General features: G+C 46.8%; 1 protein-coding gene across 1 annotated transcript in view; it reads left to right on the top strand.

Moving 5' to 3' along the window:
• The window catches only part of LOC144140884 (uncharacterized), a 62,677-nt gene extending 35,667 nt beyond the window's left edge, over positions 1 to 27,010 (top strand). The window contains exon 4 of the mRNA XM_077672706.1: positions 26,942 to 27,010. Coding sequence (XP_077528832.1) covers positions 26,942 to 27,010 — 69 coding nt within the window. The remainder of the gene's footprint in view (positions 1 to 26,941) is intronic.
• The last annotated feature ends 747 nt before the right edge of the window (positions 27,011 to 27,757 follow it).

Genomic DNA, 27,757 nt, shown 5'->3' on the forward strand with positions numbered 1-27,757 from the left:
CGATTACTCAACCCCATTTAAACGATCCATTTCTGGTGATGTTTTCATTGTGAACAAGGCTTCCGTGCTGGAAGCCGCGAAGAACGATTTTTTGACTGGTCGGCGTCTCGTGTGTTTGAAATCTTTAACAATGCATACCATCTTATTATAGGCCGATTCAGGGTCTGTTAACGTATAAACATCTGACCAATCCGCCTGAAGCACCTGGATAGTAAACTCTTCCTTATTAAGCACAGTTTTATAAAATGTCCTATTTTGTTTTTTCGCGTGGAAGTCGAGACGAAAAAATATGGGATAGTGGTCCGTAGGGCTAAATTCAAGAATTCCAGTCTTCTTGAGGTATGAAATTTGATAAGATATGGTCAATAATCGTGCCATTTGTACTCAGGACACATCTAGTTGGAATGCTAACCAGTGATTCATAGCCAAGGCCAAGGAAGCAGTTAGTGTAATCGACACACGAAGGGTTACGCTCATCTGACAGATTAATATTGATATCACCTAAAATTACTACACTTTTCTTTTTTGTTGCTAGTGAGCTGAGGAGTTTGGTTAATTCTGAACAAAATGTCGACACTGGTGATGAGGGTGAACGGTATATGGAGCCGATAACAGCTTTACAAAACTCAGTAGGTAATTACGGTTCATCTAATTCTATCCAAACTGACTCGCATTTTTCAACGGAAAGATGGAGATCAGTTCTGCCTTTATAGTTCATGTTAGAGGCAACAAAGATTGCAGCGCCACCGTGATGACTTGTTGAGCGATTGTTGTATTCTGGTGTATAATTGGGAAAGCAAAAAAGATTGGCATCATCGGGTGATAGCCAGGTCTCTGATACGCAAATAAACGAAAAATAGTGATTCAAAGCGGATACCTGAGCAAGAATATCGTCATAATTTTTTCTGAGGCTACGTACGTTGAAGTGTATGGCTGATAAACCACTATTGTCAAGAAATTTTTGAGCTTCAAGGGTGGAATAGTATGATGCCATATTGAAGACAAGCTATGATAAATCTGCGCAGATCTAACGGAACCCAAGTCTGCTTCGGCCTTGATGCGAAAGACACGACTATCGTCACACTGCCTGGCCTTAATTCTACCGCTGTCCGTCCACAGGAATTTCCACTCGGTTTCTTTTTTGAGGGCAAGGGCTTTGGCAAACAGCCGCTTGTTTTCTGGCGTCAAATGGTCATTAGCGAAGACAGGGCATTGGGTTCCATAGAAGTTGAGATCCTTTGTGTTAAGCCGAGCTTTGCGCGCTTTACTTAGAAATTCCTGCTTTTTCGAACGAGAACAGAAACGAGCTATTAAGTTAGGTGTCCTTCCTTCCGCCCGGACTGGTACTCGGTGAACGTTGTCTAGGTCGGCGTCAACGATCTGATGCAACGCAACGAAACTGATGGAAAGGGAAGAAAAAGCCGAGAAGCTGGCGGAATAAGAAAATAAAACAGGCTATTGACGAGCGAAGAAAGGCCTCGAGAGACCATAGAGAAGCAAAAAGAACTGGTATGGAGCCGGAGGTAGTGAAGGAGAAGTGGGATATGTACCGTGGGAAAAAACTAGAAGTGCAGAAAATGGTGCAAGCAAAGATCAAGCATAAAAGCGAGCAATGGATACGGCAGAAGGACAAAAGCGCATACAAAAAGCTTTGGAATTACTGAGCCCAAAAAGCGATATCCATTAAAAATTCTTGATTGATGAGGAGGGGAAACATTTAGAAGGAGAGCACGCGTTAGCGCATATTCATCGAGTGATTAGTGAGAAGTTTAGGGCAATAGTGATAGGGAGACCTGCACCGATAACATCAGCACCACAGAGGACTGCGTAAAGGGAAATAAGTTTGATCAAACTTGATTGGAAAAAAGCAGAGCAAAAGATTTCCCCCCAGACAGCAGTGGGCCCGGACGGAATGCCAATGCAACTGATAAACCTGCTTGGACCAAAAGTAAGGAATCGTTTATGAGGGCAATACGTCAGGTGATACAAACCAAAGAAATACCAGAAGACTGGTTAGAAAGTAGGATGAATTTACTATATAAAGGTAGAGGCAACAAAGCCAGTATTGATTCATACAGACCTACTCACAGTAACATCAGTGGTGTATAGATTCCTAATGCCGGCGATAAAATCAGAAATTCAAGCATGGATGGAAGAAAACAAAACACTTGGGGAGCTGCAGAATGGATTTAGACAAGACAGACGATTGGATGATAATTTGTTTGTGATAACGCAAAGCATTGAAATTGCGCAAGCGCAGAATAGACCATTATGATTGATTGATTGTAGGGTTTAACGTGCCGACGCAACGCAGGCGATGAGGCGCGCCGTAGTGGAGGGCCCCGGATTAATTTCGACCACCTGGGGATCTTTAACGTGCGCCGAAATCTCGTACACACGGGCGTTTTTGCTTTTCGCCTCCATCAGAAAAGCGGCCGCCGCGGCCGGGATTCGAACCCGCGACCTCGGGCTCAGCAGCGCAACGCCTTAGCCACTGAGCCAGCGCGGCGGGTAATAGACCATTATGGATTACGTTCTCGGACATTAAGGGGGCATATGACAACGTAAACAGAGAACTGCTGTGGAGAATGCTGAAACTCCAGGGATTAGATGACGAGTAATACAGTTCTTTATAGCAATCTATAAAGACAATAGAGTGCACCTTACATAGGAAGGACAGAAATGCGCCCAGCAGGTCAACAACCGTCGGGGACTGAAACAGGGATGCTCTTTGAGCCCAATACTGTTCATGCTTTACATTGCCGGGTTAGAAAAGTAACTGGAAGAAAGTCAAGTAGGGTTCAACCTAACCCATATGCTGAAAGGCGAAGTAGTAGAACAGCGTATTCCGGGAATGTTATACGCAGACGACATTGTTATTTTAGCTGACAAACAGACCGATATGCAACGGATAATAAATATTAGCGGCCAGGAAGCCATCGACCTCGGGTTAAATTTTAGTGCAGACAAATCGGGAGTAATGGTTTTCCATGACGCTACCACTGACGCAGTATCTATCCAGAAAGGCGAATTACCCAGAGTGAAGGAACATAAATATTTGGGAGTTTGGATAAACGAAGGGGATAACTACTTAAGAACTCACAAGGAGCAACTTAAGGGTAAGGGAAAGCGAAACACAACTATAATGAAGCATAGAGCTATGTGGGGGTATAACAAATATGAAGTATTGAGAGGAATGTGGAAGGAGTAATGGTTTCGGGTCAAGAAATGGTCAAGAAATGGTTTCGGGTCAAGAGTACAGCGAATGCTGTACTCTGCTTAAAAGTAGACGTTCTATCAGGCCTTCAAATGAATCAGAGAACGGTAGGCCGTTTGGCCTTAGGCGCGCATGGGAAAACAACAAACGAAGAACTGCAGGGAGATATGGGCTGGGCGTGGTTTTAAGTTCGAGAAGCGCAGAATAAAACATGTTTTGAGATGAGGTTAAGAGCAATGGATCAACGAAGGTGCGCAGCTAAGGTTTTTAGGTACCTATACTTGAAAAGCGTGGACACGCAGGGGTGAAGGGAGACGAGAAGGCTAACGATGAAATACGAAAAGAACAGTGCCGAATCGAAAACCGCCAAGGTAACCAGAACAGAGGCAGGGCGATTGAAACGAATAATGGAGAGAAAAAACAGAATCTAAAACGTCGTCAGAGATTTGCAGGGCTAAGTAATTGAACATCAGAGAGGAAAATTTCTACGATTATTCCCTGGGCAGTGCTTTGCTTTTTGAGGCAACAGCAGGTTGCTTGCGAACTAAGAGCTCTGTGGGGAAGTATTCACAAAATGATGGGGTATGCGTCGTCTGCGGAAAAGAAACAGAAACTATGCGGAACATTGTGTTAGAGTGTGAGGGCATCCATCCAAATCTACATGAGGGAAATATTCGGCTTCCAGAAGCCCTAGTATTTAAGGGCAGCACAGAGAAAGTTAACTTCAAGGCTGTCGAGGCGACGAAGATTAGAATGCTGGTGGACGAAAAGCAGAGAGGGGAATACTGCCTAGGACAGTTACCACCTGTAAAAAATGGTATTTTGTGCCTAATAAGCTTTTTGTGCCAGCCTTAAGCAGCGCTAGAATTAAACCAAGAGTATAAAACCTAGGTATATTAGTCCTTTTTTTATGATGACATCTCATCACCCCGCTACAAAGGGGAAACCAATAGCGATCATCATCTTCATCATCATGCAAGCCGTCATACCAAAAATATAAAGGCCCTAAGACATTTTTTTTATTTTTTTTTAATTCGAGCTATTTTGTCGGTCAACCCCTCTATGGGGAAACGCATTAGACTTTTGACAGCAAGTCGTGGGTCCCACTGAATGATTCGCTTAAAAAAATTCAGTGTCCTTCCTCTCGGTGAAGAAGGATGCCCAGCGAAGCTGCACTCTTAGAAAAAAGGGTAGAAAAAGGGAGAATAATGCTGGTTATCTCCCCCAGTCCAGCGAGTTTCTCCATTTAGCTCATTACACGTAGGGCCCCTCTACGGCCTCTGCGAAACACGGACACGGGGAGCATACATTCTCCCCTGTCATCTGCGTCCTGCCGTTGGTGCCGACGCCGACAACGAAACCGTTCTTCGTTGCACAACGGCTTTCGCCGATCGGGCGTAGGCGATTATTCTGTGCAACATCGCCCCTGAAATGTGGTGCTTCCTTGTCCTCTTACTGTTTTTTTTATCACCATGTGCTCACCACGCAAACGCACGCTTCTCCAGAAGTGCTTCGCGCACATTCTTGGTAGCCGCTGCATGCTGGCTGGGTACGATTCGCCTGCGGCCAGTTCAACGTTACCCGCCGCATTTGTGGGTGCTTTCTACTCACTCCCAAGGGTAAAAGAGGGCAGCGATTATACCAAACTGCCCATTTCTTCATCAACGATGGCGGACAGCAGCATATTGATGCATCAGTGACCAACAACAAAAAGACCCCTGCAGTAGCTACGGTAGCATTTCGGCTGGCGTTTCTGAATGGTTGCCAGACCAGCGGTGCTCTCTTCGCTAAAAGAGCGAAGGTCATCACAAAAACATACCCGCCGTACCATTTTGTTACACGTTTTTTTCTTCTTTGAGCTATTCTACTACAGTCGAGTCCACTTACAACGATACCGTTTATAACGATATATCGGATATAACGATGAAAAGCTATGGCACCGTCAACTTTTGTATTCTTGCTATGGTAAAATAAACCGCTTATTACAATGCTCCGGTGCCGCGATATGGGATATAACGATTGAATCCGGTTATATTGTGCGCCAAAAGTGCAGCAGTGATGACTCTAACGACGCGGTTGTGCAGCCTACTCAGGTAGTGTCTTCGTAGGAGACCCAATGCGTGACACAGTCCCTCGGGGACTTTGTTTCCGCCAAGGACATTGACCTCAGCTAGGTGAAGCACCTGTAGACGCTCTTGGAAAAGATTTGCGCTAGCTTCACACGTCGCAAACAAAGGTGACCGACTGCGGCCTCTTTTCGCGCAAATCAGTAGTAGTAGGACCTTGCTGGCATGCGAATAAAATGTTTTGAGCTCTGTTCTGCCTTTTCATTTCGCAACTCGCTTATAACAATTATCGGTTATAACGATGGGATTTCCTTGGCACTTGGATATTGTTATAAGTGCACTAGACTGGACTACTTACAAAACCGGGAACTAATAAAAGGTTACAATTGCACGAGTTACATTTGACGAAACAACAAAACACAGCTGAGGCTCACGCATTGCTGTGGATTATTCGAAACAAACAACAAGCTTATTCTTCCTATTTGCACGCTCTGCAATCAGTGGTATAAATACTTTGTGGCCGTGTAAAGTGTAGTTGTGCTTTGTGCTTTGCGGACACGTGAAAAGTGTACTATGTGTTGTGCAATGTGCATGTTGTTGGGAATGAGCATCCCACTGTTGCCTCCAAGGTTGGGAATGACGATCCCACCGCTGCCACCGCTGTCTGCGACTGGGCTCTCTCACCGCAGCCTCCACTGTTGGGAATGACTATCCCAGGGCGGTCGCCAAGGTTGTGACTCGCCTTCCTGCTCGTCACCGAGGTTGGGAATCAGCCATCCCGACGCTGTCTCCGCTGTTGCGACTGGCCACCCGAGCGCAGTCACCGGTGTAGCGATGTTGCCTTGCTCCGTCCGCTATCGACGCGGCGCAGAGCCGAGCGAAGAAGTTCTCGAGCCGACGAAGAGTTGAAGTAACATTTATATACAGTATTTACAGGGTAAGCCAACGTTACATCATTCGCACAAAGGCGACAGCACCCTTTCACTCGGTGCTTCCGAAGAGACTGGTGCCGGAGAGAAGCCGCCGAGGAATGCCGACGATGAGAGCCTCCGGGCTTCTTTTATAACCCGGGAAGTTCGTTGGGGCCCCGAGAAGTTCGAATGGCTCCAATCAGAGCTCTCGCTGCCTGAAGTTTGAATTCCGACGAATGGTAGCGAAGCGGTGAGTCAGCTGCGCCGCCAATGGGGAAAGGGAGAGCGATGCCGCCGCCGTCTCCGTGACCTCGCCTCCGGGCGTAGCGACATGCCCTTGTTTGGGTCGTTCTCCGCTGAGGGATTTGGCCGCGCCGCAGCGTTTCGAGATGCAGGAGTCGGCCGCGCCGCAGCGTTTCGAGATGCAGGAGTCGGCCGCGCCGCAGCGACGAAAGGGAGAGGCGTGACTCAGCCTCGCTGTCGGCGCGTCGCCTCGTGCAACGCCTTTGGGCCAGGCGCTCTGGCACAACAATGTATACGTGTATTATGCTTGCGCTGTTGTCTATTGCATGCAGTGTGCGTTGACAATGCCTTGAACGCAGTTTATGTTGACGTGTTGCGCTATGTTTCTTCCCAATTTGTGCCCGCCAGCCTGCGGCTTCTGTAATGTTGTTATATATACGTTAGCCATAGAAGAAACGCCTTGACGTAAGCGCCCACTGGTAGTGATGCTTAGTTGCTGCCCCTCCTCATCTATCGGTAATTTTTAAACGTTTGCGATTCGAGCTCGCTAGATGGCGAGCAGTGTCATCTCTTTGCTCGGACGGATGCGAGGGATCCGTTTTTTGAGCCGCCTGCACCGCCTTTGCGCTGAGGTGCACGATTGCAGACGGTCTGCGTTGGGATGCATCGGTTGTAGCAAGGTAAGGCGACTAACATACAACAACGAGTGTTTCTCTAACGGCCGCATTGGATGTTTGTGATCTCGTGAGTAGGTAAACGGCAGGATTACAAGCGTTTGGGAAATAAATGCAGCATTTTGAATGCAATCGTTATGATTTCTGCTCGTTTACAGCGGCGCGTTCGCGCTAAACGCGTAGACGGAGCGCTTAGCGGGACGGATGCAAGTCGCGCATATACGATTGGCGTCATGGCTTGCTAACCGCAGTTCTGGTGCACGGTAGGTATTGTTTTGGGTATCTTAGGCGCATTTTAAGCGCACACAACCACAGTACCCACCTATTTGTACTTGCTCGATCCTCAAACCGATCAGCTCGCTAGGCCTTCCTCGCATAACACGAATTCTCCGGTAGCGCCGCCAAGGGAGGAATGCTCCCCCATTAGCTCACGAAAGGGGGCAATCTTCTTCCATTCCTAGGGGGAGAAACGCGCTCCTCCCTGTTAAAGGGAGAATCTTTCTACCTTTTAGGAAGCAATGTATGATACATTCCTGTTTCAGCCTTAAAGGGACCCAGAAAAGCTTTGTGAAGGTGGCAATCAAATGCATTCAGGTGGTAGAACACATAACGGGGAATTTTGAGCCAAGTGTGAGCCCCATACGTTGTACGGATAATTTGTAAACAATTTCTGAAGATCGCCTTTCTCAGTCGATGAGCGCGCCGCCGTAGCAAGCCGACCGCGGCCGACGCAACGCCGACCGCGGCTGACGCAACGGCGATCGCGGCTGACGCAACGGCGAGGCGCCCCCCTGATTCGGCCGATCGTCGGTCGCCGGCAACGTCCCTGTCATTGGCTTCCGGTTGCTCTTCCTCCTTCCTGCGCGATCCCGAGGCAAAGGCGGGTCTGCAGCGATTGACGCGTGCCTAGGCGCAAGAATGTAGCTAGCGGAGAACAGAGTCGAGCGTCGCGATGTCACATGGCTATTCCCAGTGTTTCCAGCTGCTTTGAAAGAAGCAGAGAGGGGGGAGGAATGGATCGGCAAGGGGGAAGAGGTGCACTTAATTGCTTCTCGCGCAGCTAATACTGAATGTAGATCAATAATTCCAACGGCATTGCATCGCTATATTGGTGCTACGCGACAAAAAAGGCCTTTTGTAACTTTTACAAAAGGCTTTTCTGGGTCTCTTTAAGGGAGAAACTATCCCACCCTTTTTTCTTAGAGTGTGGGGTACCGAGCCTCGAGGTGAGCGACAACATGCTTTTGCCGGGGCGCAGTCCGAGGCGTGCACAGAACAATACGCGTTTGTTTGCAATTTGCGGCTAAGCGTGCTTCCTCGTTAGTAACCTTAATGAAACTTGGAAGGACTGGAATTTCATTCCAGCGACAAAACATGGGCGGCCCGTTTCCCACCCGTAGAAGCCCGTGTATTGAGAGCAGACGGGAATTCCCCACTATTGACAACTTCGCTGTGAAATGTGTGATTTGGAAACGCAAACAAAATTTCGCGTAACGGTAGAGCCGTCTCGAAACAGGAGTCACAGCCGTTTTCTATAGCCTGCAAGAGATATAACCGTTTTTTTAAAGGAGCTAAGCCGTTTCACCCCGTAGACGGACCTGCTTCACTGTACAACGCACAGTGTGGAAAAGCCAGGTGACAATTAATTTAAAGGCAAATAAAGTCGTCTTCACCTCTAAGCACAAATTTATTGCCGAGAACAGAATTCTTCAGGCGTAATATAAGCAGTGTTGTATCGAAATATGAAGGCCCTCGGACGTTTTTATTACTTTTATGATTGTTTACGCGGGAAGTGCGGCGCACAGTATTACGATTCCAGGATTTGAGTGGACCCGCAAAATGGCGCCACGCTCGCGTGGTATTCTTGTCTACATGTCGTGTCTGTAGTCGCAGACTATCTGCTGGATCCCAGCCATAGATAGCTTCGCTGTAAAAATGAGTTTGATAGGCGGGGAGAAGCAGGGGGGGGAGGGGGGGTAATGCCAGGACACATTAAATACATCCCGGTGGCCGACATTTCATGGAGCCCTCCTCTACAGCGTCTCTCATTAAACCAAACCCTGTTTTTATCTTTTTTTATTCGGAAGGGAGGCGCCCTAACGCTCAAAGTCAGAGCATTCGCGTACAGCACATAACTGAAGAAGCGTTGGATTCTTTTAAACAGGAAATTGGTCTTCAGGACTGGTCTTCCGTACTTGCAAATTCAAATGCAGAAGACGCGTATTCTATGTTCTTTAAAAACTTTACACAGATATACACCAAGCACTTTCCTTTTAGGCTTATAAAGCAAACCAAAAAAAAAAAAGCAGAAAGCCTTGGGTCAGGACTACGCACGTCCCCATGATCAGAAAGAAAAACTATCTATACCACAAGTTTCTGCGCACGCGCGAGCCCACCACACTAGATGAATTTAAAAAACTAAGAAACCGTCTGAACGCCGATCTGAGGAGAGCAAAGACTAGCTACTATCACGAACTGGTTACTGATATCACTTGGAAGCACCCTGCCGCTGCTAGGAAAGTTATTAATAGTGCGCTAGGCCGCGATAGAAAACGTTATTCTCCTGAGAAGATAACTTGTAACGACCGAGAAATAACGGGCATATGGCGCTGGCGGAGCACTTCAATGAATATCTTGTCAGCATTGTCCCTCGAGATCCTGATATTGTAGTGGAAGAGAAACCAGTCGGTACCGTGCGCGAAAGTATGTTTTTGGAGCCAACAGATGAATCCAAGATCTATTCAACATTCATGAATCTAAATAATACAAAGGCGTTAGATGTTGATAACTTGCAAATGAAACCAATTAAATATGTGTTAGAATTTATCGTTCCCGTACTCGTACATATTTTTAATTTAATACTCAAAACAAGCATATTTCTGAGTGCTATGAAAAATTCAATAGTCGTTTTAATATTCAAAGGTGGCGACAGCAATTTGCCGTCAAATTATAGGCCAATATCGGTTATTCCTACATTTTCCAAGGGATTGGAGAAGTTAATGGTAACTCAATTCTTCGATAAACATAATATCCTTTCTGAAGCACAGTTAGGGTTTAAAAGAAATAAATCAACCGAGACAGCTCTATTAGCTTTGAAGGAGAACATTCTACAAAGCATAGATAATAATATTTACACTTTGGGGCTATTTATAGATTTTACCAAGGCATTTGATTGCCTCAATCATAACATACTGATTAATAAACTCTCGTCTTTTGGAATTAGAGGTGAACCACTTGCACTACTCATGTCAAGAAGTACTTAAGCAATAGGAATCAGTGTGTGTGCATAGGTTCCTTCCGATCATCGTTTTTACCGATAACAACCGGTGTGCCTCAAGAGAGCGTATTGGGACCACTGCTGTTTAACACCTATATTAATGTTCAGGTAGATACAACTGCTAAATTTATCATATATGCGGATGACAGCACCATATTACTTTCTGACAAAGACGAAAATAATTTAATTGCTAAATGTAATGACGTGCTAGAGAAGCTCCAATTATGGTCGCAATCAAATAGAATAAAAGTTAATACAGCGAAAACAAAAGCAATTATTTTCAGAGCAAAAAATAAACCAATTAAATCTCAACACTCGCTTGTATATGCAGGTAGTAAAATTGACTTAGCGTCTCTGCATAAAATTCTTGGCGTCATTTTTTCTGCTCACCTTAGTTGGGATGCTCATGCATATTTCAAAAACTTTCTGCCACGACTGGAGCGCTGTCTCGCTGTCGTGCCCTGCTCCCAAGAAGGGTGAAACTTGACATATACTACGCGCTTTTTGAATCGCATATCAATCATTGTAGTTTAATTTGGGCTACCACAACGAAAACAAACATCATGAAACTATTACTGTTGCAAAAAAAGATCATCCGTTTAATCGCCAACGTGCCTTATCTGTGCCCAACAGAAAATTTATTTCCCATGTACCACATTGTGAAAGTGGACCACATGTAGTAATATCGAATTTTGCGCTCCTTTTGATTTTCTTGCCCCCAATACAGGGACTATATTACTCGCCTGGCTTCTTTGCGACAAAGCGAAAACTTGGCTAGCACCCGCAGTTGTGATGCTTGGTTCATCCCGCATTTCCTAACCAATTATAAATTACAATCGCTACAACACAATCTTCCCTCCCTTCTAAACAGCCATAAGCACACGGCAAACTTTAATTTTCGGGAATTGCGAAAATATTTTGTGACCTTGTAGACAAATTTGTAATTATCATGACAGTTGCAGGCTTTCTTTTCGTTTTTTGCTCTGTGCAAGTAGTAAACGTTTGTGTTGTTTGGTTTTTATTCCTTGTCTGTAATGTTCTGCGGTTTTGAATTGATTTTGTATAATTCACATCCGAAAGCAAATCCTGCCTACCAATATATGTAACCTGCCATTGAATTGAAATACGGTTTAATCAGATTTACGGTTTTGTTTACAAATTCCGTATATTGGATATACGTATATCATGTTCTGTTATGTCACGAAACCGCGTAGAGCTTTGATGTTGTCGGTCAATACTGCCATGTAACGGTTTGCTGGGCCTCGTCAAGCTGCTATTGCAGCTTTTAGCTCAGCAACTGGGCACAAATTTATGGTAAATAAAAGAAAGCTACTTGTCCCCACAACAAAAAAGCCAGTCGTGAAATGTTTGCAACAATACATCTATTTAACTGGGGCCGTGGGACTGGAAAGAGGAAGCGCTCAGTTGTCGCACGCAGAAACTACACAACGTGTCGCAGTGAGGAAAAGTGCGCTTTCCCGCAACGCAGTCGTGGCGTTCCAAGACGCTACAAGCATGATAAGAGTTAGCCGTGCTTCACTGCAAAGCAAGATCGGCGAGCTCCCGCGCTAGCAGACGACACGAAGACCCACCTCCATGCGCCTGCGCCACTTAGCTTCGATGCGCGGCCACGGCCTGTGCGCTGGCGCTCCGCGGAGCGTGTCCACGCTGCGCCGTGTTCGCACCTAAAGTGGACGGCCCTGTACAGTCGGCCAAATCTTTAACTAGCGTTCGGGAGCGGCGACTTTTCATGCGTCAGCGGCGCATGACGGAAGCCAAGTTGCAAACAGGTCGAGTTCCAAACGGGTCGGGAGCCAAGTTGCAAAGAGGCCCATCGTCTGCTAGGCTGTTCCTTCCTAAGAGCGCCATAAGACTGAAAAATCGCAGCTCGCGCACACTAGTTAAAGATTTGGCCGACTGTACATTGCACGCACGGGAACCTTGTGCAGGCATTGCATTAAACAGCCACAGTTTCATGAGATTACTTGCTTTATTTCAACGTGTGAAGTATGATGAGTGTACATCCGCAATAAAATTACGTAGGCCATAAGAATTACATATTTTTATTTAATTGTTCATGTCCAAAATGCAAAATAAAATGTTTTGCATATAAGAATTCAACGCCCGTACAGTAGCTTCCAGTGTGAGGCCAATGGAGCTCATTCTGTGCAGTATACATCGAATCTAGGCACTTGCGCTATGTGTAGCACAGGTCTTATCTTAAAAGGGCCCATCTCCCCACGAGGGGGACTCGAATAAATGCGTCGCATAGGGGGTGGGTGTATTGCGTTAACGTTTAGTGTTTGGGGAGTTGGTGGTAGTGAATGCGTTGTATCAGCAGCTTCTTGACGTAGTTTGATTGAGTCAAGGATATTTCATTTCATTTCATTTATTTGTTCCTTAAGGGCCCGAAGGCATTACATAAGGGGGGGGCAAATACATATAGGGAAGACAAAAAAAAAAGAATTAGTGACTGACATGCATCAGTCAGCACAACCAACAACAACACCAGCAACAAAACAAAAAAAAGCAGATCAGAGAAAAATAATACCAAATTACCAAATACAAATGTTCAGTTATAAGAAGAAAAAAGAAAAAGCACATAAAAAGAAAGACAAGCAAGAGCAATTGTGCAGGTTCCAAGTAGGAAGGATCTATATTATGAATCAGCATTGATGTTCGGAGTGGTGATAGTGGTCGTCCAATTTTTTTCGAAAAGATGCGCGGTCAGTGCAGGATGCTATATTGTCGGGTAGCGAATTCCAAAGGGTTATTGCATTGGGGAAGAATGAACTTGTGAATGCCGATGTTCGACCGGATAAGTGTGCTATTGGCTGGGTGTGATTTAGGCGCGCTGACGTGCGGTGGGATGGTTTTAGTAATTCATGCCTGGATTTTTTATGATAGTAGGCCCCATGAAGTAGACATAAACGTGCGATATGACGGCGCGATAGCAGTGACGGAAGGGAAATGGACTGTTTTAAAGCTGTGACGCTGGTGCCGGAGGAGTATTGGGAGGTGATAAAGCGAGCTGCACGATTTTGTATGGATTCTAGGTTAGTGGTCAAATAGGCTTGGGATGGATGCCAGATTGATGACGCGTATTCAAGTTTTGGTCTCACGAATGTTAGATAAGCAAGTTTTTTTATTTCTATGGCCGCGGATTTCAGATTTCGTCGGAGGTAACCAAGTGTCCTTGATGCTTCGGAACAGATTGTGTCGATATGTAATTCCCATGATAATGATGGTGTCATGTGAACGCCTAAGTATTTATACGATGTTACAGAGCATATGGGAACAGCATTGATATTGTAAGCGTGGTGGGTGATGGAGCGTTTACGAGAGAATGAGATTAGTTTGCATTTCGGTAGGTTGAGGGGCATGAGTCAATTATTGCACCATAATGCGATAGTGTTAAGGTCATCTTGTAGGGTGCTGTTATCGCCGGGGCTTTTAATTTCAGAGTAGAGGACACAATCGTCGGCAAAAAGTCTTAGTTTACTTTTTATGTTAGTTGGCAGATCATTTATATAAATTGGAAATAAAAGGGGAGAGAGACTGGCGCCCTGTGGTACCCTCGATGTAACAGCTGTAAGCGGAGATTGGTTGTTATTGGCGAACGTGAATTGCATGCGTCCTGTAAGGAAGTCCTGAATCCAATTTATTACGTTTGTAGGTAAACCGAGGCAAGTTAATTTTGAGAGTAGTTGGTTATGTGGGACGCGATCAAATGCCTTTGCAAAGTCTAAGAAAATGGCGTCCGTTTGAAGGTTGTTGTCCATGTTAACTAGAATGTCGTGCGCAAACTCAGCGAGCTGTGTTTCGCACGAGTAAAATTTCCGAAATCCATGTTGATATGGGAAAAAGAAATTCATGCTTTCCAGATGATTCATGACATGAGATGCTATTATGTGTTCGAGAAGCTTGGACGATATGCACGTAAGAGAAATAGGGCGATAATTAGCTGGCGAAGAGCGATTGCCTGATTTAAAGACGGGGGTTTTTTTTTGCTTTTTTCCAGTCGTCTGGAACCTGGCCTGTGCGTACGGATTGATCAAATATTAGACATAGGATTTCACTTGAGACGATGATAGTATTTTTTAGTAACTTACTGTTAATCTCGTCGCAACCGGCAGATGATGTTAGTTTCAGTGCACTAATTAATTCGGCTATAGATTTGGGACTAAATTGAATGTCGGGCTGTGCACTGGATGGCGTGTATGGTTGAGCTGTGATGGGTGCGGTGTTAACGGGAGTGAACACAGATGTGAAGTAGTCGTTGAGAAATGTAGCACATTTGTCACTGTCTATAGGTTCACCGTCCGTGTTTGTAAGTTCAAGTTGATTAGTCTTCGACTTGGGGGAGAGTAAGCGCCAAAACTTGTTCGGATTAGTTTTCAGTATAGATAGTAGGTCTGTGGAAAGGAATTTATCTTTGGCATCTGCTATTTCTTTCATGTATTGAGTCGCGCATGACTGGTAACGGTCCCACGCTAGTGGTTGATTTTTTGCTTTGGCTGATCGGTAGAGGCGTTTTTTTCTATTCCGAAGGCGTTTTAGGCAGTTATTAAACCGTGGGTTATTAGAATCAGATTTCACAAGTAGGCAAGGAATAAATTTATTTTTTAAGTTTATTAGTTCATTTTTGTACAATTCCCAGTTAGCATTAGGAGTGCGTGTTTCGTAGGTTTTACAGAAGGAAGAATAAAATCGCATAAGTTCATTGTTAATGTCGTCGTAATTACCGCGCTTGTAGTCGGTAATCAGTTTGGTGCTAGGGGATCGTCTTGCAAACGGAAGGGCTATGGAGATGTCGAGCAGACTGTGGTCACTAATTCCGGGCAAAACGTTTACACTTTTAATGTCATCAGGGCAGGCGGTTAGTAACAGATCGAGTGTGTTGTTGCCCCGTGTTGGGCATGATATAACTTGGTGAAGGTTAAAGTCTAAAGCAAGATTAATAAATTGGTTGGCTTCATTAGTAGTGGTTCTGTTCGGTGTCGAAAGCAGACTTTAGCTTATCTCAGGGAAGTTGAAATCGCCAAATAAGAAAACGGGAGTGTCAGGATGTTTGGTTTTTATGTCAGTTAGGGCACGTGTGAGTGAATCACAAAAGGGTCTGTGGCTGTCAGGTGGCCGGTAGCAGATGCTGAAAATCGCTTTGACCGCGGGGCTTTGTATGAGGATGCACAATAATTCAAGGTTATCGTCCTGTAATACGAGCGATGATGACAGTGTGTTTTATTAAAGCAAAGCTTTTTAAAGCAAAGCTTTCTACCTCTACCCCCCAAGGGTTCTTTCGCGACCGTTGGTGTCACCAGAAAACACCAGCGAACAAATAAAAGAATTTACTGGCACCGCCGGGAATCGAACCTGGCACTAATAGACTAACAAAGCGAGAGCCCGTTGTCATACCGATTTAGCTACGAGCCCACGCGAACACGGGAAGACAAATGGTGTACTCACAAAGCACATCTACGGGTTTACCCCCTGCCTTCTCGCTGAATGCCACGTGAAAGCCTAACACGACCACTCACGCCCGTCTAGCGGCCCTGTGCGCACCTTGCTCATGTGCTAAGAGTTACAAAAATTAAAGGAAGCTCACACCAATCCATGGAATCTCACTTTTAGTACGCCAATGTGCTAAAGCCTGTGGCCTCCAGTGTTCACGTAAAAAATCCCAGCTTCTTGTCGTCCGCCCTCACGCCAAATCAAGGAATACATTCAAATACTCCTTGATGACCAGGCCATCACTCAAAACAACAGCATCAAGATCCTGGGCCTACATTTTCAGGCCAACACCAACAGTGACGTCTCCTTGCAGCGCCTCAAAAACCGCATTAATCTAATCATACACATGATCAGGCGAGTTGCCACCAAGAAGCGAGGCCTAAAAGAATCCGGTACCTTTCGATTAATTGAAGCTTTTGTCCTCTCGAGAGTTGCTTGCGACAAACCCCTATCTTCTTCTCGACGAGGAAGACATAGAGATGCTTTATATAATGATTAGAAAGGCGGTTGAGCAGGCCATTGGTCTTCTCATGAGTGCGTCCACACTGAGGCTGCTTAGCACGGGCTCCACAACACGGTGGAAGAGCTGATAGAAGGCCATCTTTCTAACCAGAAGGTCCGACTCAGAACTGCGGTGGGTAACCGCATGCTTCACCAGATTGGCTGGGCAGCCCAGAATGTCACTCCGCTTGACGTACTCCCAGACTCTTGGGGACTAAAACTAAAGATGCTCCCTTTGCTTAGAAATATGAACCCCTCACATGACGAGGGTCAACGAAAAGCACGGGCTCAAGCGCTAAACACCACCCTCAGTGGGGCTCATGCAGTTATCTACACAGACTTCTCCAAACATCGAGGGCAGCAACACGCCATCATCGTGGCTACCTCCAGAACCAACCTCCTTGCGTGTACCTCACTTAGTACCCAACAAATGACGGCTGCAGAAGAGGCAGCCATCACCTTGGCTCTCACTCAACCAGGGGTTCGGAGGGTAGTCACCGATTCCCAGCAAGCCTACTGGAATTACCAGTCGGGCTGGGTGTCCTGACCTGCACTGTGCGTGCTAAAAACCCCTCCCCAAACGGTTCCATTCAGCTCATCTGGACACCGCCTCACGCTTCAATGGAGGGGCAACAAATACGCCCACCTAACAACCCTGCGCTTTTACCTCCCGTGCTATGGAGCTGCACGAGGACAGTCACCCGCTTGTCACGTCCAGGGAGATAATCCAGCATTATCGCCTTCTGAGACAGACCATACCTTCGCCTTACCCTGACCTTTCCAGAGAACAACAAACTACCCTACGGCTCATACAATCCGGGCTCCTTCCCACAGCCCACGCGTCTTCACGTAATGCATCAGAATCGCTACGACGCCGAATGTAAATTTTTCTCAGAAGTACGAATACTCCGCCCCGTAATCGGGGTGTGCGACTTCAGCCCTGAGCACCCTCCTCTCTTTCCGTCAACTACCCAACAAGAGCAATGGGAGATGCTGCTGTCCAGGCCCTCTCTACCTACCCAGCTTCAGCGGGTGGACAGAACACAGGCCGCGCGGACTGCATATGGGCCCCACAGAAGAAGGAATCACTCCCCAGGGCTGCACTCTGGGCCGTTCAGAAATCTAAACAGAAGTATTTCTTCCTCCTCCTTCTCAGCCGAAAGTCTCGTCACCTCCGTCCGCGGCGCAGAGACGGAGAAGTCAGATCGTCTAATACCGGGGTGGAGCTTACTTTGATTTTATAAAAAAAAGTTTCCACTCTTGTGCTACACCAATATAACTCAACCAAACACCGTCCATGCATCATGCATTGATTTAACCTTACCAAGAATATCTCTTTGAAGTAATAAATGGTGTGGTTAAGTGCATTTCACTTCTCTCTGGTTTTACTATTTGTAGAGCGACGTAAGTGATTTTAAGGGACGTCGCATGAGTAATCGTTATGGGTGCCGTTTACAGCTTTGCTTTCCAACCACATTCACGGGGTGGATTGGCGCGATTTTTTTGACAGCGATGAGGACGCCACCTCCTCTGCGACCGACACGATCCCGGCGAAACAGAATAAAGTTTTGGTTGGAAGGGAAGACCTCGTTGTCACTGATGTTGCTGTGCAGCCAGGTTTCGGTTAGTACTACGAGATCGGCCTCAGTGTCATCAATGAAACTGTTAAGTTCGGTGCGTTTTGGGATTATGCTTCGGATGTTGGTGAATATGACGTTAAGCTGCAGGAATGATAACGGTCGCCGTTGGGATGGGAAGCTGGTGGAACAATCTGGTTTACGTCATTTGACGCCATTGTTAGTGCCAAGAGGTGGTTCGTCATGACCCGCAGAGCTAATCGAAAACTTTGTGCATTCACTAATGCTATCGGTGGCAGGGTTGTAGATGTAGCATTTATTGCCCACGCGAGCAGCTTGTCTAATCTTAGTTTGAACGCGCAATTTGAGTTTGAGTTTGAGCTTGGACCGGGCTAGGCGTGTGGCCGATGCGAAGTCTTCCCTAATCGCGTAGTCAGTATTTTTTTAGTTTTGGCCCACATGGTAGTATGCTCTCTTTTGTTTTGAAATTAGTAAACTTGACGATGATAGGCCGTTTTTTGTTGGGAGAGGGGGTTCCGATACGATGAGCCCTTTCAATGTTACATGCGTTAAGTTGGAAGTTTAGGTTTGTTTGGCAAAAAGCCACAACTTTTCCTTCCGATTCCTCCCATGACTCTTTATCTGTGTCGTCTAGACCTAGGAACAGCAGGTTATTTTTTCGGAGGCGGTTGCTTAACTCGGTGCTTTTGGTTTTTAACGTTGCTATTTCTTGGATTAGCTGGTCGTCAGTGGTCATTTCGGAATTCGTGTTACGGTTGCTTAGTTGGGATTCGAGCGCTAGCAGTCGATTGGTTAGAGTGGACAACTGGTTAGAATGTGTTTCATGGGTTAGCTTGAGCTTCTCTATTTCGGTGCGTAGGGTGGCTTGCCCAGCTTCTAGCTTTTGAATAGCGGTTAGGATAGCGTCAGGGGTAGTTTTGGGTGGGCCTGGGTTGAGTTCTACGTCACCAGATAGCAATAAGAGCAGGTTTGACAGTACAAGACAAGCGCCGGCATCGGAGATAAATCGCACAACAGCAATACAATGCAGAGCACTGGGGCCAGACACCGCGAAAAGGAAACGGTTACTGCGACGATATTCTTTGGCACAATCGAGATAACTAACCTGGAAGCAGAGCAGAAACTTGTACATTGTGCTTGTGGCGGTGTCGAGCCCCAGGCAGCCGGTGTTGCCGGGTGGGTTAAATGCGATTTGCTGGGGTCCCGTGGTTGATGACGTCGATGATGGGGGTTGTTGCCAGGCGAAGGCGCCTGGTTCGGCCAAGAACGGAATTCCGGAGAAGCTGTGACAGCATGGCGGCGCGCAGGGGATCCAGGGCGGTGATGAGGGCGGAGGGAGGGGTCCGGACACGGGCAGTGTATCCAAGGCAGGAGGGGCGGCGGCAGGTAGCCACGACACGATTGCCTGGAAGCAGAGCAGAAACTTGTACATTGTGCTTGTGGCGGTGTCGAGCCCCCTATAAGGCGCGTTCGTAGCCTTTCATTCTGTGTCGGTTTTGTGGCGCAGTGGGAAGAGCACCATGTACCTCGCGTTCCGCCCACAGGTAGTGAATGCGTTGTATCAGCAGCTTCTTGACGTAGTTTGAATGAGTCAAGGATATAAGGCGCGTTCGTAGCCTTCCATTCTGTGTCGGCTTTGTGGCGCAGTGGGTAGAGCACCATGTACCTTGCGTTCCGCCCGCAGGGTCGTGGGATCGAAACCAGGCGCCGGTAAGTATTATTTTTTTATATAGTGTAGGGGGAGGGTGCGGACCTGTTGTTGAGAGCGAGGAGGGTAGCGTGATGCGGGAGAGGATGAGTGGGGGAGAGGGCGCACCTGGAACGGCTGTTGCGGACGCCGAGGCACGCCGACAACGCCGGGTGACATCGTGAGTTAAAGACATGCTCTGCATTTAAAACGCGAGAGGCTATGAATTATGCATACAAGAAGCGTTATATCGCTATCAATAATTTCAGCAAATACCAACCCTAAACACACAAACATCACGCGCAAGAACAGCGCTGTTAAGGACGAAAATTAGACGAACATGGCAGGATTAGCCCACACGCAAAGCAGAATAATTCAGCCGTCGGTGTTTGTTATTATAGTGCAATTTTAAATCTGCGCTTTGGTTTCAAGTCTCAACGCAGTCCATCTCATAGCTTATATCAGGACTCCGGGCGGACATGAGAAACTTGTGCTTTGTAACGTAGTGAATCTGGTTGGCATTTCGGCACAGCCAAAATGTCGAGTCTGCTTTAATGAGCTCCCCCTTGGTGTTCTCAAATAGTTGCATTATTCTCTGTCAAGTTTTCAATGCTAGAGTCTGCCTAGAGGCATGTACTATCCAGTAACTTTTCTGGAGCGGCCATCCCCTTTAGGTGTAGTTACCACTCCCAGATAAGGTAGAGCAAGCCACTGCAAAGTTCACCATTCAATGCTGTATCGAACTTCAAATTTAGCAAGAAAAAATAATAACGCAAAGACGGCGATGTCTGACCATACTCTTGCGGTTAGGTATGTTCTGTGCAAGTTGAGCAAAATATTGCTGCGTTTTGAATTTTGTCGTGAGATCTGAAAAAGGAGTTATAATAAGGTCCTACCATTTTGGTTTCAGACATACTTTTTCAGCTGACGCGTGCGCTGCCATTTTTCAACCGAGTACACACAGCCGGCTTTAAAGCTAAACAATACAAATACATTTGCTGTGCGTGAACATGGGCGGCTGTGGAATGTATAGGGCGCCCAGGAGTTTTGTAGTTTTCGTTAGAGACGCGGGAAATGGAAATTATGTTGGGAATCTCCTTGGTCCACCAGAAAACGGTGGATTGGGCAGTTGTAGAGAGCCAGCATGACCTTTAGAGAGCCAGCATGACCTTCTGGCGTGTGCGATGCTCGAAATAAGTCAGCATTTTGTTTCCCGGAGTGCACCAAGAAAACATGCGTATTGGCATGGCCCCGCATACATAAAGGCCAAAGACTACCACGCTTCAGCACGAAGCGGACAGTAATGACACAGTTACAGTATTCCCTGGGCTGACAGCGACCATGATGTTCAAACTGAAGCATGGTTTCAGGCTAGGACATGATAGATTGGCTAAAAATTGCGAAGTTGTTTACCGTGATAATTCCTCGGTCAGTTCGGTTACCTAAGAAATGCTGACACGAAATTTCAAAGCTGAGATAAATATATGTAGAACGCTTCCTTTTTATCACGAGATATCTCCCAGTAAGTTTCAAGAGCAACCGTTCAGCGAAACACATTTAAAATCCATTTTAATCTTCGCCCGCACGAGAAAGCCCAGAGCGAACCGACATGACATCATCTGCTACTTGCCCCAAACTGCCGACGTCGGGGCTCCCGTGACCAAAGTCGACGCGCTGGGTGTGGTTGGCGCGCGCTGCTTGGGCGTGTCACGTGTGTACAAGTCATGGTTTTGGGACTGACGTCATGCTGCCCGGGCCTGTGGGGACGGCGAAGACCTCGGCCGGTCTCGGCGCGCGTGCGCTTCGAGAGCGGCAGCGATACGGCAAGAATGGTGACGTCACGTGATACGTCCTGTCATGGCGGCCGCTCGGCGTTTGTTTTGTCGGAACCGAAACTTGCACGAATAAGCGACGCCGTAAATGAATGTTTACGCTGCGCTCGACCGTCTAATCTTTCATTCTATGATTAGTGGGCTGAAATGCACGCATAGCAGCGAAAAAAACGTAACACCAAAATTTCGTGTCAGTACTCCTTTAAGAAATGCTGACGATTGCTCAAAATGTCCTTCATGCGACATTATTTATTTATTTATTTATTTATTTATTTATTTATTTATTTATTTATTTATTTATTTATTTATTTATTTATTTATTTATTTATTTATTTATTTATTTATTTATTTATTTATTTATTTATTTATTTATTTATTTATTTATTTATTTATTTATTTATTTATTTATTTATTTATTTATTTATTTATTTATTTATTTATTTATTTATTTATTTATTTATTTATTTATTTATTTATTTATTTATTTATTTATTTCAGTACCTTCAATGCCCATGGGGCGTTACAGAAGGGAGTGGGGTTTGTACAAAATGGTGGGAAAAATAACTACATAAAAGGGAAGTTTACAGCAAAGAAAATGCGAAGCCATAAATACAAAAACAAGAACAACTCACTGAAAATGTATGTAAATATATGCGTATATTACAGGGCACGTAAAAAATAATACTGTAAAGTAAGCGCCAGAGTGCCATAAGCTAGGTGAACACACAATTTACACTAGTGCAAAATGGCAAAACAACTTTTCAATGCCAAAAGAAGATGAGCTATACAAATACACAAGGGAATAAACACATGCTGGGACACTACTATAGTACAGATAAATGTCGTTCAATTGCTGAGCGAAATGCGCGCGCATCGGTGACTGTAGCTATCGCACTTGGCTGGCGGTTCCAATCGTCTGATGCTTTAGGTATGAAGGAATGGAAACGCAGATTAGTACGACAATGAGGGATGTTCACTTTGAAATGGTGATCTATACGCGACGATATGTATGCTGGACTTGAAAGAAGTTCATTTTTTAGCTGTGGATTGAAGTGGTGGATTTTCTTTCTACGAAGGGAAAGAGGAGGCAGGTTTAGCGTTCGTTTCATTGAAGATATACTGACCTTGCGAGCATAATTAGACAGGATAAAGCGTGCGCTGCGGTTTTGTACGGATTCTAGGGTGTTAATAAGGTAGTCATGCGCAGGGTCCCACACTGAACAGGCATACTCGAGTTTAGGGCGGATTAGTGTCTGGTAAAGAACTAGTTTTAAGTTAGATGAGCCATAAAAAAATTACGTCGCAGATATCCCAGTGTTCGGTTAGCATTGCTTACAATATAATTAACATGTGTTTCCCAGGATAAGTTGTTAGATATGTGTACATCCATCGTAAGTAGCGCTAGAGACGGGACACAGAAGAGGAGACACACACGACGGCGCTCTTCTGTGTCCCGTCTCTAGCGCTACTTACGATGAATCAAAACCAACTAGCCCAACTGTCAATTTTATTGAGATATGTGTACTCCTAGATACTTATAAGTAGTAACTATTTCAAGCTGTTGTCCCTGAATCGTGTATAGTGTCGGTAATGTTTCAGCAAGATTAGTTCGTCGCGAAAGTCTCATCATTTTACATTTTTTTGTATTTAAGCGCATTCGCCAGTTGTCACACCAATTACCTACTGCATTAAGGTCAGATTGCAGTGTTGATGAGTCAGCCGTAGAAGAAATCACTCTGTATAAAACGCAGTCATCTGCAAATAATCTAATGTGAGATCTAATGGTGTTAGGAAGGTCATTGATGTAAATGAGAAACAGGAGTGGACCGAGCACGGAACCTTGGGGTACGCCGGAGGTGACTGGACAGAAAGATGAATCGTAATCATTGGCTGTAACAAACTGTAATCTATCGGTTAAGAAGTTTTTAATCCAGGCTAGAATACGGGGATCGATGTTTAAATCACGTAGTTTTTGACATAGCAAGTGATGGGAGACGAGGTCAAATGCTTTGGAAAAGTAAAAAAAAATGCAATCAATGTAATGACCATCATCAAGAGCGCAGAAAAGGTCATTTGTAAAAGAAATTAGCTGAGTTTCACAACAAAAAGTTTTTCGAAATCCGTGCTGGCATGGTGAAAAAAAGGAGTTATTTTCAAGAAATGTAACCAGGCTTGAGTAAATGATATGTTCAAACAGTTTGCAAGGGACACTGGTCAATGATATGGGACGATAATTAAGGGGGTTTTGTGCATCACCAGACTTGAAGAATTTCCGCAAGAATTATGGAACAATAAATGTCGGTGTTTTTCAGAAAGTTTGAGTTTATTCCATCAACCCCTGACGATGAGGAAAGCTTTAACTTGGCAATTAAATGTATTATTCCAACCCAGTCTACTACTAGTGGTTCCATTGGAGTAAGTATTGCGGTACCGCAGGGATATGAATGAGGATGTGGCTGACATGGTAGAAAAACTTTTTTGAATGCGTCATTAAGCATAACGCAGCTTTCAGAATGGGGTACAACTGCGCCTTTTTGGTCAACTAGAGATATTAAATTTGTTTCCGTGCCATGAATGATGTTCCAGAACTTTTTGGTGTTTTGTACAAGCAAAGAGGGAAGAGTATCATTGAAAAATACACGTTTTGCGCTTCGTATAGCGTTTCGAAATTCCAAGTTGCAGCTACGATACGCGGACCCCGTGATGTTGTTAGTACTCTGTCTTGCTTTGCGGAACATCCTTTTCTTCTTATTTAAGAGGCGTTTAAGAGTAATGTTGAACCACGGGGACCGGTGATTGCAAGAAATCACTCGTAAAGGTATATACTTATTGATTAGGGAATGCACTTTGTCTTTTAACAGAGCCCAATTTGTTGTGACAATTCGTTCATAAAATGTGACCATACAATCATTAAAAAATACCTCCAAGTCTTTACCTAACGACAAGAAGTCAGCTTTTCGGTAATCGCGGACGTACTTTGGCTTACCGCGTGTTTTGTTTGTGCTCGCTTTAATAGAAAAATGGATGAAACAGTGGTCACTGAGCCCTGGCGTGCAAGCGAGTGAGCAAACAAGATCTGGGGAAGTGATAAGGACTAGGTCAAGCACATTAGCACTCGTTATTGACATCCGGGTCGGTTCGGTCACAAGTTGGGAAAAATGAAAGGTTGAACACAAATCAAGGAACTCTGCAGTTTCTCGTGACGAGCCTGAAACTCCTGGACAGCTTTGTGTCCAGACTATTTTGGGGTAATTGAAATCCCCCAAAAGAAAAAACTACGATTTGGGAAACCTTATTGTAATGTTGTTAAGCACGTCATGGAGGTCATTACAAAATGATGCGGGGGCGTTTGGTGGTCTGTAACAAACTTAAAATATTGCGTCACGGTGTTTTAGGCGAATACCTGCGCAGACTATTTCCAAATGAGATGAAATTGGAACAGAAAAAGACTGAAAAGCGTCTGCGATTGCAATGAGCACCCCTCCACCCGCTCGCGTGCCTCGATCACAACGGTAAAAATGAAAAGACTTTTGACACTGCAAAATTTCGCTACTTGACACCTTGGCAGATAACCAAGTCAGCAAGTCTCAGTGCCACGACATCTGCGTTACATGTATCAATGAAAGAGGATAGATCATCACGCTTATTTAGGACACTACGAATATTTGAGAGCAAACAACTGATTTCACCGCCTAGCTATGACTGCGGGGTTCGGTGCGTAGCTGTGCGTTCTGCGGTAGTAGCATCGTGTACATGGGCATCATCTTTATGAACATCAATTCCACACACACTGTCAGAAGATTGTACATGCATGTAACATTTCTTGTTGATGTAGACTTTGTTGTACCGAATTGAAAATGGCAGTCCGCTGGCCAAACCGAATTCGGTCAGCTTCTTTCGCAACTTTCTAGTTGCAACGCAGAAATCTTCTGTTATGTTTACTTTAGAAGACTTCAGTGTGGAGCGTGATAAAAATACCAAGTCTTTAATCTTGAAACTTGAAAATTTAACTATGATTGGTCTAGTCTTGTTATGGTCAAACTTGCCAAGCCTGTCTTCGGAAAGGGGCGTTTCTAGGATAGAAAGCACTTCGCGAATTTTATTTTCTGATTCAACCCATGACTCAGTCTGACTATGGGGTAGCCCATAAAAGATTAGGTTTTCACGACGTGACCCATCTTCGAATTCGTCATGGCGACGGGTAATAGAATCCGTCTCACAGCGTACTGCTTCAGCGACGGAGCCAGAAATGTCGGGTGTTAAGCATCCTTCAGACGCCGCCATTTTTTCTTCTACAGCCTGTGGGGACCAGGTTTCCGGCCGCAAGGCTAGCTCGGCTGAACTCCGCCACGGACCGCCGACCGGCGTAGCGGCAGAGAGCAGCAAGGAACACACGAACACAACGAACGGCCAAACTCTCGTTTATTGACGTGCCACCAAATCACGTAGCCGACTCTCGCTCGTCCCGACCCAGCCGTCCGGCGAGGATCAGGAGGCAGGCGCAAGGGGGTAGACAAAGGAAGGTGGGGAAGCCGGATCTCCGGTACTCACGTCTCCTCGTTGACCGCTGGGACCCAAGAGGCCCTTCCTCCGTCCCGCGCACAGAGACTGACCCCCCGGGGCCCCGATGAGCCGGTCACGTGACGAGCGACGGCCACGCCACCGCCGCCGCGACGGGAGCGCCGCTCCGCCGAGGAGAGAGAAGGAGCCTTCCCCCCTCGCATCGGCGGCGGGCGGCGAGGAATGGGGAACGCGCCAGGACTCTGGGTTCCCACATCCCTCCCCCCTTTGACCGAAGCCCCTCGGACTCGAGGGTTCTGGCCGGCAGTGGTCTCACCGCTTGTTGCGCTGCATCGTCCACTCCTCGGGGTTCAAACAGTCCAAAGCCGCACCTGCGCAACTGCGCTTCAGTCCACATTGCACCGCACGTCGCCGCCACATAGTTCGCCACAATCCGCCGGTTGACCCGCTTTCGTCCGTCTGCACTCGAAGCCGGCCGCGTGCGCTGTCCGCCGGCTCATGGTCCGCAGGCCCCGCCGGCGAAGTAGGCTGGGCCGTTTGAAGACAGGGCCCGGGCAGCAGGCTGCTCCCAGGCGGTCACCAGCCGCAGCGGTTCGCCCCGCGCCAACGGTGCGTTTGCTTGCCGCACCGCCGGCGGCTTCCACTGCTTGCGGGTCAGAGGTGACGATCCCAGCCGACTGGACCAGGGCAGGAGGCCGCGTTGTGGTGCTGCCTCCCAGGTGGCTGGCTAGCCAAGCGCCGGCGATGGCTGCCGCTCGGCATACCTCCGGCGGGCGCCTCCGCCACAGGGGGCGGGGCGCGATCAGCTGACCGCAGGAGCCGGCCCGCCGCGCAGCTCGCTCGCTGTACGGGCGGCAGGGTGCTGTTTCGGCGTAAACAGCCGCTCGGTTCTCGTTCCCCCAGGGTAGCGGCTGGCTGGCTCGCAGCAGGCCTGGCGTGCTGGCGTCGTGGACCCTGGGCGTGCGGGCTTGAACCCTCAGGAGATGGTGGCCCACCCGGTCAGCGGACTCGCCGATTGCGGGTGTTGTAGCGGTGCGTCGGGAGTCTTCCCTCCGCGCCTCCCTCGAGCTGGCGGTCTCGCGCGCCCGAGGTTGGAGCGTCGGCAGTATCTTCCCTCCGAAAGTACTGCTTCAGCTCGCCCACGTGAATGGGGCCGCTGATTCGACCCGAAATCGGGTCTCTCAGCTTGTAATTTAGCCGCGAGAACTTCTCGGCGACCACGAACGGTCCGACCCATCGGGGTGCGAGACCGGCCGCGAACCCCGCGCTAGCGTCGCTTAGCGCGTGGTTCCGTTTCAAGACAGTGTCGCCCACCTGGTACGCCACGTCTCGATGAGCTCGGTCATAGGCCGCCTTCTGGTCGGCCCTGGCCTTACCGCGACTGCGGTTTGCCTCCTTGATGGCGTCCGCCAACCGCTCGCGCAAGCGCCGTGCGTAAGCCGCGTCTGCTGCTTTCGCGGGGACTCCGTTCGGCCGTCGGGCCAGAACCGTATCCGTCGGCGTGTTCAGCTCTCTGTCGAACATCAGGAACGCTGGCGTGAAACCCGTACAGCGATTCACGCTTGTGCGGCAGAGCGAAGGAGATTGAGCTCAAGTGCTCGTCCCAGTCTTTTTGCCGTCTGGCATATGCTCCGAGCAGTGGCTTCACGTCACGATTGCGGCGCTCCGTCACGTTCGACTGGGGATGATAGCACGATGTTGTTTGCTGCCTGACACCCA

The sequence above is a fragment of the Haemaphysalis longicornis genome, unplaced genomic scaffold (genome assembly GCF_048455015.1).
Source record: "Haemaphysalis longicornis isolate Haplotype H1 unplaced genomic scaffold, Haemaphysalis longicornis Haplotype H1 scaffold_1, whole genome shotgun sequence".
NCBI lineage: Eukaryota > Metazoa > Arthropoda > Arachnida > Ixodida > Ixodidae > Haemaphysalis > Haemaphysalis longicornis.